This window comes from Aquarana catesbeiana, linkage group LG10, assembly GCF_042186555.1.
Source record: "Aquarana catesbeiana isolate 2022-GZ linkage group LG10, ASM4218655v1, whole genome shotgun sequence".
NCBI classification, from domain to species: domain Eukaryota; kingdom Metazoa; phylum Chordata; class Amphibia; order Anura; family Ranidae; genus Aquarana; species Aquarana catesbeiana.
In genome coordinates, this window is record NC_133333.1 from 162,495,704 (window position 1) to 162,514,558 (window position 18,855).

Here is an 18,855-nt window from a genome sequence, read left to right on the forward strand (position 1 = left end):
TAGTGTTAATGTTTTAATTGCATTCTTAGCTATTTATCTTGGATTATTAGTGCTTATATGAGCCAGATACATGATATATGAGGGAAATGCAGATGTTTTCTGTAGATCACACAAGAACTTACAGCCAATGAATTGGTAGATCAGGACCATACAGTTGAGCAATACTAATTTTTAACACGTATTTCCCCTTATTTGCTCCCTTTTGGTCTGTTAAATATACAACACCATTGAAAGTACTGTACTTTGTAATATCTGTTCAATAAGTACAAAAAATACTGTTTGACCCCATCAGACATCTTATAAGCTTTATAACTTTCTAAGCCTCAGCTGTACTGTTATCAGTTTGCATTGTTATAAGCTCTCTCTGAGGAGAGGAGAAGGTGTTAATGTAGTCATAAGTACTTCTTGTCCAAAAGTTACAACACTGCTCCTTCAAAGTGTACAGTATGTTCTATTCACTATTATTATTTTACTCGCTAAACAACAGCATCCACATAGGATGAAAAAGGAAGGACTTGGTCAAAGAAATAGAAGCCATTACCTTACATACCTAAGAAATACCTTACTTTGTTTTTCTATTCAATGAAACTGGAAACCTACATATTTGTCATGGGCAACTGTTCCACTTTAAGACTGAGGTGCTTTTCAGGTGGTTTAGTGCTAAAAATAGCGCCTGATAAGCGCCTTTCAAGCTACTCCATTGAGAAAGCCCGAGTGTTTTCACACTGGGGCGGTGTGCTTGCAGGACAGAAAAAAAAAGTCCTGTAAACAGCATCTTTGGGGCGGTGCAAGAGCGCTGTATACACCCCTCCTCCACCGCTCCTTCACCGCCCCTGAAATGAATGGGCAGCACTGCCAAAGCACCTGCAAAGCAACACAGGCGCTATTAACCCTTTCTTCAGCCGCTAGCAGCGGAATAACTTTACTATAACAGCGGTAAAGCGCTGCTAAAACTAGCGGCACTTTACCACTAACGCCCACACCGCCCCAGTGTGAAAGGGGTCTACACAAGAATTCTCAAGTCTCAAGAACAATTTCAAGTTTTATTCAACTCTTTAGGGTACCAACTGCATGTAGCACTTGGTCCTATTTGGACCCTTCCAGCTGTTGCCCCCCCACCCGCTTTTTCGCTTTTTGAAAATATTGCTAGCACAGAGACAGATGTGTGAGTGATAGCATTGGTCTTTGGTAGCAGGGGCCCTTCTGGGGATCTATCAGCAGCTACTTGTAAATACACAGCCCTGATAGATGGATTGCAAAATGCCACAGCTCTAAGTGATCTTTCCCTTTTGTGAATGAACAGGCATACACAGTACTAGTCCATCATTGCTGATTGTTCATTCATAATAGTGAAAGATCACTCAGCTCTGTGTGATCCATCTGCCGGGGCTGTGTATGGCAGGCCATAGACAGTGCGAATTTCGTTCCTGTAAACACGGGTTGCAGAAAAAAGAAATTTGCACGATTCCCCCATCAACACAGACAGCGCTGACAGGGGATCCCTCCTGCCAAGACATTGTATCCTCTGGGCAGGGTGGTGGGGGAAGACAGTGATGATTGCTAAGTAACATCCAGTTGATCGATCGGTAAACTTGGTACATTCAGCCTGCCCATACACGGTTCAAATCCATCTATGGCGGGCCTGTGTTTACAAGCATCCACAGACAGATCACAAGGCGATCTTTTGCTATTTTGCATGAATAATCAGTGTTGTCAGTGCAGCACTAATTATTTATTCAAAATAGTAAAAGAACATTCAGCTTAGAGAGGGAGGGCTCAGTGCTGGCTGTGCTTCCCCCCAACAAGAATGCCCATATATTGGGCTTCAGAATGGGGTAAAAGTATGACCAACAAAATAGGTGCTTTCAGTCCACAATGGGGCCACTAAGAGTCCATTCACACAGGGGCAACACGACTTCCAGCGCGACTTTGGGAGGCAACTTGGACACGACTTGAGTATGAATCACAGCACGACTTGGGGCAACTTACAACACAACTTGAAGTCGCCTCCAGGACAGGGAACTTTACAAGTGGCCAATCAGAGCTTATTAGCTGTGTGTGAGAAGGAGGGGGCTGGCTGTTTAGTGGAGGAAATTACTTTCTGTTTCCTTTCTGCTTCCTGTAAAGTTGCCTCAGTATGAACAGTGATCAGACTTGGAGGCAACTTCCATTGAAATCAATGGGTACAAGTCGCCTAGAAGTCGGATTGAAGTAGTACAGGAACCTTTTCTGAAGTTGGAGTGAGTGCAGTAGTGTGCATTAAGACGGATCCATTTACTTACATTGATATTTTCATGTAGCGCGACTTGAGGCGACTAGGGACGACTTGGGGCGACTTGAAGTCGGATCCAAAGTTGCCCCTGTGTGAATGGGCTCTAAAGAGAATGGGACCAAGTACTATATGCACTTGGTCCCCTGGGAGATGAAGTGAAAGTTTAAAATTTTTTTTCAAGTGTTTGTTTGTAACTACCTTTTTCTGTGTTCCAGTTCCATACATTAGCTTAGCAAAAACTGATTCTTTTCAGTCAGTTAACCGGTAACTATTAGACATCTCCTGAGAGACAGAAATACCATACAGACTGGCAGTATTTTGTATACTAATGCATGATTCAACCATTAACAATCGATTGGGTCATTCTCTTACCAGATATTTTTCTGTAACAATATTGCCAGTTACAGAATGTAAGCAAAATATAGCCCAAACATTCAAGTGAAATCCACTCATTCTTTTATTAATTTTTTTAAATTCTTTTAGTCAACAGTTTATTGAAGAAAATACAATAATCACTCACCGATTGGCATGAATGGCTTGGAAGTGTTAGCCTGTTGGCTAATGCCAATGGCATTGACTGCAAAGACTCGAATTTCATACATGATGCCTTCAATCATCTTTACTGATTGATATGAAGTTTCGGTGTAGACTTCAAAATTCATCTTCATCCACCTTTGGCTTCCCTTCTTTTTCCTTTCAATAAGGTAGCCTAAAGACCAAAAAAATTGGGAAAACCATATTTAAGATAAAAGTTAGAAAGCAATCCTTTATAGTACCATACCGTATACCATTACTCTTTCTCCTAAAAATCTCAGCTAAGTTCATGGTTTAGCTATTACAACACTAATGCAAGGCTAATCATAGATGGGAAGAAATCTAGCCTAAAACAACAGGTGAGGAGATATTGGATTGTTCCCAAAGGGATTGCTGATGCTCTGAGACCTCATACAGTACTTTGATCCTTTTTCTACACAGAAAATAGTAGGATTGTTCCCACTCCCTACTACTCTGGGGATTTCTAGACAAAACAAAAATCTCTGCTTGTAACAACAAACTCTGAAAGCCAGGAGAGCTTGTTAAGAGGTCATTAAGAATTTGATTATCCCAAGCTATTCCAAAATCAGTAGCATCTTTAATAACTGAACTGACTATGCCAAACATTTCATTGCCAGTAAAAAGGGAAATATTGCTATATAAAAACACAGCTACTCAGGCACCCTTTAATGGCTGAAGAAGTGGCACTGATCTTCTAGTTGGACAGGAGAATAACTACATTGAGGACGCACCAGACAGGCTTGTGGGTGGGGACATCGGGCATCTCTCCTCCTGTGCACATGCTCATCAGGCCATGTGGAAGTCAACATTAGGGCAGAACCCCAGCTTTGAGATACACTGTGTGCAGCTGTGTAACCTACAGAGTTCTATACATCTTCTCCTGATTTAGGTTGCAATTAGGAGGGACACACTGCTGAACCCATGGCCTCTCCACTAGAACAGTATATCTCTTCCACCTCACTCTCAGTGACAGAATAGGGTCCTGCCATGCACTAGGGTGGACCACATGCATACGCATAATTAACTACTTCTCTCTCTCATACCTTATGGCTGGATACATGGGGTCTCCATACCGTGGGTTCGGTCCCAGTTACTTTGTGGGGAACCAACCACTAGGGAGGGAGGTAGCATACCAACCCCCCTCGCTTTTGGAGGTCCTTTCACCCAAGCATGGTACCACTCCTCGCTGGCTGGCTGCTATTGCTTTCACCAGTACATGGTTACCAGTGGCAATTGTTCTCCTACTCTGACTTGCTGAGTTAACACTTTGTGGTGACCTTCCTCCTGTACCCAGTGTGTGCTTTACAGGCCCTGTTCTTCAGATACGCCATGTGCCACTATGCACCCTTTTGAATAAGGAAGATTTCTTTGCAGGAAGAGGTCCATTAATTGTCTTTCAGATGGGTTCCCTTAGGGTGGTGGTGAACGAGGGTTACTCCAGATAACATCTTCTCCCGGGCAGGATCTTCTCCTCTTTCCCATGCGTCCCTACTGTCTCTGAGCCTGGCCTTCCCCCTAATTTATATGCCAAACAGGGTGGAGGGCAGAACCCAAAAAGCCTGGGAAATTGGCAGACCCAGTGTTAACCCTTCTCTACCTAGGCAGCCCATGCTCCCTAACTAATAACTACCCACCATGTAGGCACCTGACTACAGGTTTGTTAATGGAATAATGGAATACATCTTATAGATTTAAACACAGTTTCTCTCCCATCAAACTAAAAAGACATGTTTACCTTTGTCTGGAACTAGTCAAACGACTCTGTTCTTACAGTATTTCAACACAGTAGATTACTGTACCATGACTTCAAAGATTATTTTTTGATCCATCCCTTTTGAAGTTGGATACTACTACTAAGAAATAAATCTACTTGAAAGCAGAAATCCTCTTCACTTGCTTGTTAGGTTGCCTCAATGTCAGGAAACCAATCTAAACAGGTATTTTTTATTCTATAGTTTGAAATGACTGACCTGATAATACTTCACTATTTCACAGACAGGTAAATTAATTTGCCAGTGTCTGCGCTGAGAAAGGAGTTTTCACATTGGACATGCCTTTTTCAGTGCACTCCCTCCCTCTCACCATGGCCACTGTGCCTGTCACACTGATAGGTGTCTGCCCAAGGAGTTTTATTATAGTGGTGGGCCTGATGTAGAACTGAGAGACTCATTCCCCATCAGGTCCACTTCACTTTTGAATGACAGTACATGGGAACAGGTTAATCTATAGCTGCTATTCAGTCCAATAGCAATTTCTGAATCTGCCTCCTGCTGTGCGCTGTCAATCAAAAATGAACTTGACCTGATGGGGAACTGACCTCTCAATTCTACACCAGACTCTGCCCACTCAGTGACAAGCCATTTGCTTGTATTTGGATAATGACATCAACTGTATCCCTGGCCCTTTTGTTTAATTTAGCTTTTGGCTTAAGAATCTCCTGGTGGACAGCCATAAGGTGGGGGATACAGCTCTGTGCAGGAAGCTGTCATGTAAGTGACAGCTTCCCATAACCAGCATGGCATGCTCTGAGTAGTGACGTCGCTATCTACGCTAGAGTGGAAGTAGTAGGGACTACCTGAATTTGCTGCATGTGTCAGCAATGTTATGAACACTGGTGCAAATGCTTGCCTGAATTAGGAGCAGGTGGTTCTTAAGTTAACTACCACAAGAAAAGTGTCAATAGGGCTGTTTTGAAATCCCCTGATTGTGTCTTCTGTCTATTTTTTCTCAGCCTAGTTTTGGAGAACTTCAGGCCCAAACCTACTGCTTTAAGGGACTTTACTGTGTCTGTTGGAAAGTTTGTTGTACATAACTCACAATGTTGTCTGAAAAAAGACTTTATTTCTTCTTACTGGTCTAAACATTTTACAAATATTTTTCATTCAAGTTATGTTCCCAAGAAAAAAAGATGCAAAAATAGCTTCTCATTTTTTATTTATATGACCACATTTTGTGTCTTCAAATTGGAAAAATTCTGTGAGCCACAATGATCTTATGCCTTGCTTGTGCTACCTCCAGCTGCATGCGCTAATCACGCTTCATATAACGTGCATATGATAAATTTACACCGGAGCATGTTTTGCAGCACTCAGGATATCTTCGGCATGATGTTGGATTGTTGTCACAGCTGAACACCACCTGCACGCATTGTGTTATTATCACTGCTGGACATTATTTGCACGCACTATTTAGTGTGCTAAAGAGAACTTTTTTCATTATTTATTATTTATTAATTTATTCATTTAGACAAGCAGGATTATTTATATTGAGCACTAAGCACTTTTTATGTTGATTAAGAGACTATGTATGGTGTAACAAGCACTAATAAGCACTAATTTATGGTGTAACAAGCACTTGTTTTTTCACACCTTGGTTATTTATTCAACATTCATATTATTTGTATTTAATATTATCACACTAGTAAGCACAGAGTTGGTTAATATTAATTTTGTTTTTGGGGTCACCCAAGCGCAGCGCATAACTTGTAAATTTATCACATTTTGTGTCTTGCTTGGATTTTTTAAATTCCCTTTCTTTATATATTTTAGACATGAAACCCAGTAAAACTGATTGTTTTGCTCACCTGTCACTTCCTTTCCACCATCATATTTTGGTGGGTCCCAAATAACACTTGCCCAGTCCTCACCGACATTGGTGATACGAACATTCTCTGGTGGGTCTGGGACATCTTAAAGATGAGAAAAATCCAGGTTAAAAGTGCAATTAGCATTTAGCAGTATGTAAAATGCTTAATGGAGATGGAACAAAGAATGATCTTCTTACCAACAACTTTGACAATCAAGGTGGCCTTATCTTCACCAACTGGATTAGTTACCACAATGTTGTATGCGCTTTCATCCGATCGTTCTGCACTTTCAATTACTAAACTGCTTAATTCTGTTCTAAGTTCTACATGAACCCTTCCTTCAGTGTCTTTAAACTCCTGAAATGACAGGAACATATAAGGACATATTAAACAATATACGCAATATGGACCTGTTGTTATTGTTATCTGCAATCTTGAGGTTGACTTTTGTCACAGTTCAACCTAAGCTCCTTTAAATCTAAAATATCATTTGTGGTTTTGCAGTACTGAATTAAAAATTGTGTAAGAAATATCATTAGGACCAGAGCGTGGCTTCCAAAGTTCTAGGAAATAAAGACAGAAAAGATGAGTAGGACATGAAACTCCAGACAAACCGTTAAATGCACAGTTGAAATACGTATATATCGTTGTGCCTTTTCCTGCAAAATAATGTGTAACTCTGTACACCCAGTCTTGTCATTTACAAATGTTTTTTACATTGCACAAATTTTCTGGTAATTTAATGTTCTTGGTTTAGCAGATAGCTTTTTGTATTACCTTTCCACCTCTAGCCCCCTCTTTTGACAGTAAATCAGGAAGCAGTAATGCGAAAACAGAAAGTAGAAGAGTGATCATACTGGCTAGCAGAGGTGTGTCTATCACAAAAAATTGCTGGCAAAAATTAGATGGAATTTTTTTCAAGTAAAGCAGTAAACATATATTATATGTATTCAACTGTGTATTTAGCAATTTGACTGGTGTTGCACTTTAAGCTGTGTGTTCACCACCATATAGAAAAAATGCTAATCACCGGAGGAACATTTTTTGGTGAAAGGAGCACATGGCCAGTTCTTCCTAGAAATATAAGAAATCAGAATGTGACTCACCCCACCAGCATCTATGTGAAAATGAAATATTATTATTTGGTGGACTGACCTTTTAAGTATACATTGGAAAGCATTGCTGTTGACTTGCCTTGTCTGCTTTGAACCATGAAACTGTTGGTGCGGGCTCTCCAGTGATCGGAACATCAAAGCGAAGTTTGTTTCCAGCCACAACAATGATAGTGTTAATATGTTCACCTCCAGAACAATCAAGGTGGATCTTGGGGGGTTCTAGGGATGTGAAAAAAATATATTTTATTTTAAATGTATAGTATAAAGATTTGTTCAGTACATTCATTTGGTCGGTCATTATTGGTCAGTATGAGATAATGCATGTTATACATTGGCATAATTAATTAGGCTATTGTTTAAGCATTTAATTGAGTGCAACATGTGCTGTTAAAGCTGAACTCTAGGCAAATTTAGATACACAATAAATTACATAATTTATTTTTTTTCAAATGCGTCTATTGTAAGTACCTAAACTTGAATTGGTATCAACCTAATTTAATCCCCTGTATAGCAGCATTTAGCCAGGAAGAAGAAGGGCTGGAGGTCAATGTGGCGTGCTGCATTCAAATGTGCTGATAAAAAACATGCTGATAGGAAGAAAATGAGCAGAGAGAAGAACTTATCAGTATCATCCTGCGCTTTCACTGATTAAGTCAGCAGTTTAGAGGTGGAGAGAAAACACCACTCTCTACTTTCTCCAGTCCATTACTGTAACAGAGAAAATGGTGTCATCCATGTGGCTGTGCACTCTGGAAGAACTGTGTAAATTTTGGGACTGAATAATTTTTTAATTTGGGACTGAATAATTTTTTCTTTACAGATAAAACAGCCCCCATACATGTATTTAATGTATGTACTTGTATTTAACTATTTGCCTGGTGTTCAGCTTTAAGGGATGTTGTAGTCTTATAATAACTTATGCCGAGTACATACGATCGGAAAGTCAGCCAGCAAAAGACCGATGAGAGCTTTTGGTCAGAAAATGCGACTGTGTGTATGCTCCATCGGACTTTTGCTGGCCGAATTCCTGCCAGCAAAAGATTGAGAGCAGGTTCTCAATTTTTCGGTCGGAAAAGGTTTAGATCGGAAATTCCGATCGTCTGTACCAATTCCGATGCCCAAAATTCCTACGCATGCTCAGCAACAATTTGACGCATGCTCGGAAGCATTGAACTTCATTTTCTCGGCTCATTGTAGTGTTGTACGTCACTGCGTTCTTGGCGGTCGAAAGTTCAGCGAACTTTTGTGTGACCGTGTGTATGCAAGCCAAGCTTGAGCGGAATTCCATCGGAAAAACCATCCAAGATTTTTCAGATGGAAAATCCGCTCATGTGTATGGGGCATTAGGCTCTCAATGGCAACCTAGGCAGTCTCCCTTAACAGCAGTACCCTTATTCCGTTTATACTAACTTCTGTAGAGTAAATGACATAATTATAATCAATTAAAAGGGAAGCAGATTCTTGCCACATAATTCCCTGTGCCAAATATTAAAGTAAGCTTCCTCATTGTCAGAGAAGAAAAGGTGGGGCTTGGAAAATTACCCTTTTGCCAGTTGACATATCTTTCCCAAGGGAAGGGAATGATTGCTTTTTTATCTAAAATTATAGTAAGGTTTTGCTGTATGACCACTTTAAATATTTGCATTGCCTATTGGATTTGCTTCAGTGACAGTCTAGGGTCAGTGGTTTGTTTTAATTTTTGGGGTATGCTTAACATTGTACTAAATGTAGTACTAAAACAAATATATATAATATTTGCAGGTAGCATATTCCTGTCTGTATTGTTTCAAAATATATTGCTAGTTTTTCAACATTTAGATTAACTTTTAAAATATATTTTTGTTTTGTTTTCTGATATAGATCTACATCTATATATCTACTATTGGTCTAATTATAAATTAATATTTTCCTTCTACTAAACTATTTTTCAGTCAATTAATAAAAGCGATGTCTAAGTCCTTTAATTACAGTAGCTGGGACTCATTTTAGTAACAATCCCTGTTTCTCATAGTTCCCATATGAAATATATTTAATTAGTTCTATTGTCAGTATTAGTTGTTGGTAGCCTAAAGCCAAAGTATTAAAAAACAATGGTTTTCCAAAGATTTATAGGGCTGCTGGTGGTGCTGTAGACAAAATCTGGAACTAGGATATAAGTAATAGTAAAAGCCACTAGATGCAGGAGAGCATTGTATTGCATATAGGGATTAAAGAAATTGCAGATTTCCACTGTTCCGGATATGCTGTAAGTCTTACCTTGACGAGGAACATATTCAATTTTGATCTCTGTGAAAAAAGGAGAAAAATACATATTTTAGTGAGAGTAGGACTATATGTTATCACAATGACATTGCACAGAATGGTGTTTAGAGAGTGAAATTTCTCTTCTATTAATGCATGGCAAAAATTTCCCTGCACAATGGTGCTACACTTTCTAAGCTGCATGACAAGAACACCTAATAATAAAGGCATCCACCTTGTGTCAGCTCCTGAACCACATTGAAAACTGGTGTAATTTACATATGCCACATAACATGCACTGCATATTAGCACATTATGGCAGACATACCCGCCAAACAATGCCCCCCAGAGAGAGAGAGGGGAGAGGGGGAGAGAGAGAGAGAGGGAGAGAGAGGGAGAGAGGGGGAGAGGGGAAGAGGGAAAGAGAGAGAAAGGTGGGGGAAAAGGAAGGGAAGAGAGAGTGAGAGAGAGGGGGTAGAGAGGAGGTGAGAGAGAGGGGGGAGAGAGGGGGGAATGAGAGTGAGAGAGAGAGGGGGGAGAGTGAGAGTGAGAGAGGGAGAGAGGGGGAGAGAGGGAGAGAGAGAAAGGGAAAGAGAGAGGGAGAGAGGAAGAGAGGGAGAGAGAGGGAGATAGGGAGAGAGGGGGGATGAAGGGGGAGGAGAGAGATAGGGGGAGTGAGAGAGAGAGGGGGGAGAGGGGGAGAGGGAGAGAGGGAGAGAAAGGGAGAGAGAGAGGGAGAGAGGGAGATAGGGAGAGAGGGGGGGTGAAGGGGGAGGAGAGAGAGAGGGGGTGAGAGAGAGGGAGAGGGGGAGGGGGATAGAGGGAGAGGGGGAGAGGGAAGGGGGACAGAGGGGGGGGGAGAGAGGGAGAGAAAGAGAGAGATCTGACATGCTGCATCTTCTAGTGCACATTGTGAGAAGGTCACAGAATGCAGTGAAATCAGAGTAATCAGTTTCAGTACAGGGGAGGAGCCTGCACAACTGTACTAGACTGAAAGGAAGTCTGGAGTTTAGCTTTGAATATAGAAGGGGGTGGGTCTACCCTGTAAAAACTGGAGCACAGGCAAAGTATGTATATTACCCATAGAGATGAATCCTTTTTTAAAAGATATATTTGCTAAACTACACTGTAAAAATGTAATATAAAACTTGAATCATTTGTGTAAGTAGCAGCAAGGCTAGATCAGGGTCTTCTCCCAAGATACCTACCACCAATTCTGTATACCACCTACACTGTGTCTGTAACATCTGCCCTACCTTATTAAATGTTAATTTCTATGCCAGGACACCAGGATAGTAGTGCCTCCCTGTCTTTAGCAGCAAAAGCTTGGTACATATTTTTCGAAATTACGTATATGCCAACTGGCTTTTGATTAGTTGTCTGAGCTAATCCAAATCTGGTGAAGAGCAGAAATAGCACCTGATGTTCTGAAACAATTGAGTTGCTGTCCCTGCAGAGAGAGTTGCAGAGAGAAATTGGAAGGGCAAATTGGAAGTACACAGTAAGGGTAGGAAGCATTGAATGGTGGGGGTGGGGGCGTGGGGGGTGACTAAGGATCAAGTGATCAACAGTCTACATATGTGCCACGTTAAATTGCAACATACTGTAAGTATAGTCTCTTCATTACCCTGAACATTTTAATGCTCCAATTTAGTAACTACAGTACCTGCATGGTACAATTAACTTATATTGCACCATGATCCTGACTTCAGTAGTGCAGTTCATTGGTTTAGGTGAACTGCTTCATAAACAAAAGACCCCCAGAAATTATTTTACAATGTTGACCATTATACAAAGTGTGCACTATGAAGTATTGTACTATGGACATGGTAAAAGTTCTTAAATCGTTTACAAAGTGTTTTGGTAGTGTAGTACAAGGTTAAATCCCTGCTGGTGTCCTATGGAGATTTTCTTTTCACTTCTGGCCTTGGATACTTAACTTGAAGTGAAAGAAAATCTCTCCAAAGTGAGAGGAATGTATCTCTTAGACATGTGTTAACCACACTGGTCTCCCCTTTGGAAGATTTCTTACCTATTCCTGTCCCTGTAATAACTGTGAAATTTAACAGTGGGCACCAGGACAAACGAAAATGGTGAGTGTCCCAGTAAGGACACAGGCAAATCCAGAATTAGAAAAAAAATCATAATTATGCAAAGCTAGAAAGAATTTCGGCTTTACATATATTATAAAACTAAATGTTCTTTTTAGATTTGCTATGATCACAGATCCTTAAACTTTGCCATGCTATGGCATAGTTTATGGTGTGGCTGACTATTGAGTTTACAGAAATTAGAGACTATTCAAATATTTGTGGAAACCTACACACCATACCTATACAGGATTATTAGATATCCTATTCTAAAACCAAGAGCACTATTGTGGAGTTGGAACAGCCTGTATCCTTTTGGCACTAACTTCGGAAGGAAAGACCTGGCTTGCAATCAGTATTCAAATTCATCTCAAAGGTGTTCTGTAGGGTTGAGATTGGGGTCCTACACAGATTGGTTGAGTTCCTCTACACTAAACTCATCAAATCCTTTTTTTATGGACTTGACTTTGTGAGCAATAGAAATAGAAGGTGACATTTCCTATGCTGTTGCCACAAGGATGGAAGTGAACATCAACAATACTCTTCATTGCAATGATTGAGCTCAGTCATTTGAAGCTCTGTCATTTTGATTTCTTAAAAATAATGTTAAAGTGGCTGTAAAGACGGAAGGTTATTTTTACCTTCATGCATTCCATGCATGAAGGTAAAAAACCTTCTGAGTGCAGTTCCATCCAGCCCCCCCCCCCTACTCACCTGAACCCAATCTCGATCCAGTGATGTGTACGAGAAGAACCAAAGCTCTCTCTGCTCTCTCCCTTTTCGTTGGCTTAGAGACAGTAGCAAGAGCCATTGTTTCCTGCTGCTGTCAGTCACAGCCAGTGAGAAGGGAGTGGGGGCAGGTCTGAGCCATACTTTGTGTCTCTTATGGAAACACAGAGTTGGCTCGGGTGCAAACCTGCATGAGTGCCCCTATAGCAAGCAGCTTGGTATGATGGGCACTTGGCGGGTGAAGGAGCCAGGAGTGCTGCCAGGGGACCCGAGAAAAGGAGGACTGGGGCTGCTCTGTGCAATGGTTTTGGATAAATATGAAATGTTTGTTATTTAAAAAAAACTAACCTTTAGAATCACTTTAAACATGTAACTAAGATTAAATAAATTAGGTGACCTCTTCTTATTTCATGCTTATGGTACGGAGAGAAGGTAGGTTAGCTTGGAGATTTAAATATAATGCAATTGTCTAATGTATTGTTCTAGGAAGCACACTACTAACCAAGGAAGTTGAGCTTGGCAGAGAGAGTCAAAGCAAATCCATCAGGGATAAATGTGTAGTCGGCTTCATCTTCTGGTCGGACATCATCGATCACCAACTTATGGATTCTGTAAAGTAATTATAATATTCTCTTTATACCTTAATCCTCTTTTAGAGAATAAACAGTTCTCCAAGTTTTTCTTTACCCGCTTCTCTGGACATTATGAGAATATCTAACAATCACAGGTAATATCTATACATTTTCTAATACAGTATATTATTGAGCACCCAGTGTTTTTTTTTGTTAATCTTTTAACATAGAGAGGTTATTATAAGCTTTTATGAGAGCTATAATTGGGGTAATAGTGTTCAAGAGAAATTCTGCTCACCCAAAATGTAATTATATATTATAATTCCTAAACAAATAACAAAATGCAGCACTCAAAATATACAGTGTTCAATAACATTCAAAAAATTCTATCAAAAGTCCAAAAAAATATGAAGATCTTCCAGACTGAGAAGAAAAAGCAATCTTGACTGGACTTACTAAGATGGGCGCTGTCCTAGGAAACGGAAACAGCGGAGTGACATCAACACGTAAGCCCCTTCCCAATGCATTTAGTGCACGTGCACATAATCAAGGTATGCCTCTTACTGATATCACCACTGAGAATCTCTTAAACAGCCAGCTGATGAGATGGAAATTTTTTATTTGATGGTATATATATATAGATAGATAGATAGATATATATCTATCTATCTATATATATATAGATAGATAGATATATATCTATCTATATATATATTCTGTAGCTTTTTATGTATATTAATTTTTAAACCAAGTGCAATAAATACTACACTATAGTATTTCTGGCTCCGTGCGGTAAACTTTTTTCTAGCATCTTAAGTGTACCATGACGTTTACATTGTGAACTATGGAGACACTTTAAACCATTCAAGTGCAAGTGGGTCATGATATGCATGCATACTATGTACCTTTGGTGAGTGCATAAATGGTGGAGGAGTGATCACATTGGTTCTTTCTCACGCTGTGGATATCCAGATAGTGTTCCTCACATACTAGCTGTATATATTTCATTAATTTATGGCGAGTGCATAAGGAGAGTGGAATAGTAGCAGTGTCTTTTCACTACCCAAGGTAGATGTTTCTTATATTTGGTACACAAGGTTTATGGTGTCACCTTGAGTGCCAGCTGCTGTAACCTTTAGGCGCTCACTTATTCTTCTCTTTGGTGTTTATATATTATAATTCCTGATTACCTTTGAGGCTCAAGTCTATTTGATTACATCTGTATATGCTTACCTTTTTTCTGCTGAATTTATCATCCAATCATGTGCAAGATAAAATGCTGTTTTTTATTTTCCTTGCATGTCCCTCTCAGATCTACAGTGACTGCACTTCCAAGTGCACTTTCAATGCACTTTCAGATGCACTTGCAGTGCACTTGTAGTGCAAAGTAGATTTGCCTTTAGTAAATAACCCCCACTGTTTGTACTATGCCAATGTGCCTTTACTTGGTGTTTATTTCTCCTTCTTGTAAAACTTGGAAAAATCAATAAGACTCTTTGTAAAACAAAACAATGGATTTGTTAGTTAAATAACACCTGGAAGAGGACAATATTGGTTACACTGAAGTGGCATCAAACATATGGAAATGGATATTCTCCTATCGGACAAGCTGAGAAAGTTGAGAAAAAACTGCTTCAAAGAACACTGATTTATGGCCTATTGCACCAGTCCTGTTTCCATGTTTGCCACACGAAACCAGGAACAACTGTTTTTTTTGGTCTTTGTTAATGAACTATGTGGTGAAATATTGACAGCCTGAAGATCTGGTGGAATACTTAATACTTAAGAGAGGTTAAAATGACTCAATTTAACTTTTTAATGTTAATAAGACAAAACTGTTTTTAGTTTTGGAACACTATTGGAGATCATAACTTTAAAATATTAAGACACTTTTAAATCCTTATACTGTACAGTATATACAAGATAAAGGCACACAATGCTGACAAGAATTATATTACCATATGTACAGTATCTCACAAAAGTGAGTACACTCCTCACATTTTTGTAAATATTTTTCAATATATCTTTTCATGTGACAGCACTGAAGAAATGACAGTTTGCTACAATGTAAAGTAGTGTGTGTACACCTTGTATAACAGTGTAAATTTGCTGTCCCCTCAAAATAACTCAACATGCAGCAATTCATGTCTAAACCGCTGGCAACAAAAGTGAGTACACCCCTAAGTGAAAATGTCCAAATTGGGCCCAAAATGTCAATATTTTGTGTGTCCAACATTATTTTCCAGCACCGCCTTAACCCTCTTGGGCATGAAATTCACCAGAGCTTCACTGGTTGCCACTGGAGTCCTCTTCCACTCCTCCATGACAACATCACAGAGCTGATGAATGTTAGAGACCTTGCGCTTCTCCACCTTCTGTTTGAGGATGCCCCACAGATGCTCAATAGGGTTTAGGTCTGGAGACATGCTTGGCCTGTCCATCACCTTTACCCTCATCTTCTTTAGCAAGGCAGTGGTCGTCTTGGAGGTGTGTTTGGGGTCATTATCATGTTGGAATACTGCCCTGCAGCCCAGTCTCTGAAGGGAGGGGATCATGCTCTGCTTCAGTATGTCACAGTAAATGTTGGCATTCATAGTTCCCTCAATGAACTGTAGCTCCCCAGTACCGGCAGCCCTCATGTAGCCCCAGACCATGACACCCCCACCACCATGCTTGACTGTAGGCAAGACACACTTGTCTTTGTATGCCTCACCTGGTTGCCGCCACACATGCTTGACACCATCTGAACCAAATACGTTTATCTTGATCTCATCAGACCACAGGACATGGTTCTAGTAATCCATGTCCTTAGTCTGCTTGTCTTCAGCAAACTGTTTGCAGGCTTTCTTGTGCATCATCTTTAGATGAGGCTTCCTTCTAGGATGACAGCCATGTAGACCAATTTGATGCAGTGTGCGGTGTATGGTCTGAGCACTGACAGGCTGACCCTCCACCCCGTCAACCTCTGCAGCAATGCTGGCAGCACTCATATGTCTATTTCCCAAAGACAACCTCTGGATATAACGCTGAGCATGTGCACTCAACTTCTTTGGTCGACCATGGCAGGCCTGTTCTGAGTGGAACCTGTCCTGTTAAACCGCTGTATGGTCTTGCCCACCGTGCTGCAGCTGTTTCAGGGTCTTTGCAATCTTCTTATAGCCTAGGCCATCTTTATGTAGAGCAACAAATCTTTTTTCAGATCCTCAGAGAGTTCTTTGCCATGAGGTGCCATGCTGAACTTCCAGTTACCAGTATGAAAGAGTGAGAGTGATAACATCAAATTTAACACACCTGCTCCCCATTCACACCTGAGACCTTGTAACACTAATGAGTCACATGACACTAGGGAGGGAAAATGGCTAGTTGGGCCCAATTTGGACATTTTCACTTAGGGGTGCACTCACTTTTGTTGCCAGCGGTTTAGACATGAATGGCTGTGTGTTGAGTTATTTTGAGGGGACAAACTGTACAGCAAAGTGTCATTTCTTCAGTGTTGTCACATGAAAAGATATAAAATGATTACAAAAATGTGCGTGGTGTACTCATTTTTGTGAGATACTGTATGTTTTATTCTTACTATGAAAATGGGAAAGTGTTATGTTATGTTATGTGTTATGTTTTACAATGTATATAACTCAGGAGTAGGATGGAAAAAATGATTATGCAGAATTTATACAGAGATCCTTGTAAAAGTCATAATTAGTCAGTGAAATTGATCTCTGGATCAACCACACCTCTATCACAAACATCACATGATTAAAATTATAGGACACTTGAGATTAATAGTACAAATATTAACCCCTTCCCGACCGCGGCACGGCGATATACGACGGCAGAATGGCACAGGTGGTCAAAAGGGCATACAGGTACGTCCCCTTTTAAGATGTGGCATTGTGGGTGCGCGCACACGCCCGCCGCTTGCTCCGTGACTGTGACCGCGGGACTCGCGGACTCGATGTCTCGATGTCCGCCGGGTGCCTGCAATCGTGTCGCGGAGTGGAAGAACGGGGAGATGCCTTTGTAAACAAGGAATTTCCCCATTGTGCCTAGTGATATGACAGAGATCACTGCTCCCTGCCATCGGGAGCAGTGATCGCTGTCATGTGTATAGTAGCCCATCCCCCCACAGTTACAATCACTCCCTAGGACACACTTAACCCCTTGATCGCACCCTAGTGGTTAACCCCTTCCCTGCCAGTGTCATTTACACAGTAATCAGTGTATTTTTATAGTACTGGTCACTGTATAAATGACATTGATCCCAAAATAGTGTCAAAAGTGTCCAATGTGTGTGCATTAATGTCGCATTCCCGATAAAAATCGCAGATCGCCGCCATCACTAATAAAAATAAATAAATTAAAATGTCATAAAAATCAATATATGCTTATTGCAATTTTTTTTTACCAAAAATATGTAGAAGAATATACATATCGACCTAAACTGAGGAAAAAAATGTTTTTTTTTATATATTTTTGGGGATTTTTATTACAGCAAAAAGTAAAAAATATTGCGTTTTTTTCAAAATTGTCACTCTTTTTTTGTTTATAGCACAAAAAATAAAAACCGCAGGGGTGATCAAATACCACCAAAAGAAAGCTCTATTTGTGGGGAAAAAAGGACGTCAATTTTGTTTGGGTGCAGTGTCGAACGGCCGCGCAATTGTTAGTTAAAGCGACGCAGTGCCGAATCGCAAAAAGTGCTCTGGTCAGGAAGGGGGTAAATCCTTCCGGGGCTGAAGTGGTTACTAAAACACCCTGGAGGAATATAACTATACACCCGATAAGTAAAATTATTAATGTAGATTAATTTAGGGATAAAACGATTATATCTCCTATATGATTGTATTGAATAAAATCCAATTGTTTTACTAAAAGACTTAATATTCAGATTTCTAGTCTTAGATTGCCATCTGGTGGACAAGTTAACCCACTGACTTTGCAAACAATTAGTTAATCAGTAACATTACCACCCAATCAGAGGTGAGTAAATATTCTAAACGACACCCTTTGAGCTTGTCCCTGAGCTTGTCCCTAGAAGAAAGAGTTTTTGGAAATTAAAAAGGGAAGCTCAGAGAGAAAAGGGATCTCATCTTAACCATCCTGCTGTCTGTGAGCATCCATCTTGATCTCTTCAGCTTCATCCTTCTTAATTGGCATCTTTGATAATCAGCCTCACCATTATATCCTGCGATCATCACCATCAGCATGCTCTCTTGGTATGAAACACTTAATCAAATTCCCTGAAGGTCTTACCGGGATGTGGCTCTTAATTCAACACCAATCACTTTCTTGACAATGACAATATAATTGTATCATTACTCTAATAGTTCCAGTTTATACTTGCTCATTTGTGTACCAGTTTTTGACCTAATCTGCCACCTACAGTATTACAATTCCCTAGGGAATAGGTACCCAGACCCAAGCTGTTTCATTACAGCCTATAGATAGGCTTAACTCCTTTATTCAGGGTAAGGGAATGAAGGGCACTCTGGATGATGGAATCTGGCTAGGGAAAATGTCCACGATTGGGATGGACGCAGATCAGGCAAAACTCTGAACAAAAGAATTTAATTGCCAAAAGAATAAAAATACACTTACTAGCATTAAAATAAAGCAAGGCTCATCATATGGATATGACAGGGAGTTAAGCGACAGGTGGTCCCTGTCGCTGCACTCCCTGTCATATCCATATGAT

At 40.3% G+C, this 18,855-nt stretch overlaps 1 protein-coding gene across 1 annotated transcript in view; it reads right to left on the minus strand.

Annotated features, from left to right (window-relative positions):
- The window catches only part of LOC141110993 (myosin-binding protein C, fast-type-like), a 154,023-nt gene that overhangs the window by 48,176 nt on the left and 86,992 nt on the right, over positions 1-18,855 (minus strand). Inside the window, exons 15-20 of the mRNA XM_073602874.1 lie at positions 13,091-13,197; positions 9,785-9,814; positions 7,608-7,747; positions 6,611-6,770; positions 6,411-6,515; positions 2,793-2,981 (exon numbers count right to left, since the gene is read on the minus strand). Of these exons, the coding sequence (XP_073458975.1) occupies positions 2,793-2,981; positions 6,411-6,515; positions 6,611-6,770; positions 7,608-7,747; positions 9,785-9,814; positions 13,091-13,197 (731 nt within the window). The remainder of the gene's footprint in view (positions 1-2,792; positions 2,982-6,410; positions 6,516-6,610; positions 6,771-7,607; positions 7,748-9,784; positions 9,815-13,090; positions 13,198-18,855) is intronic.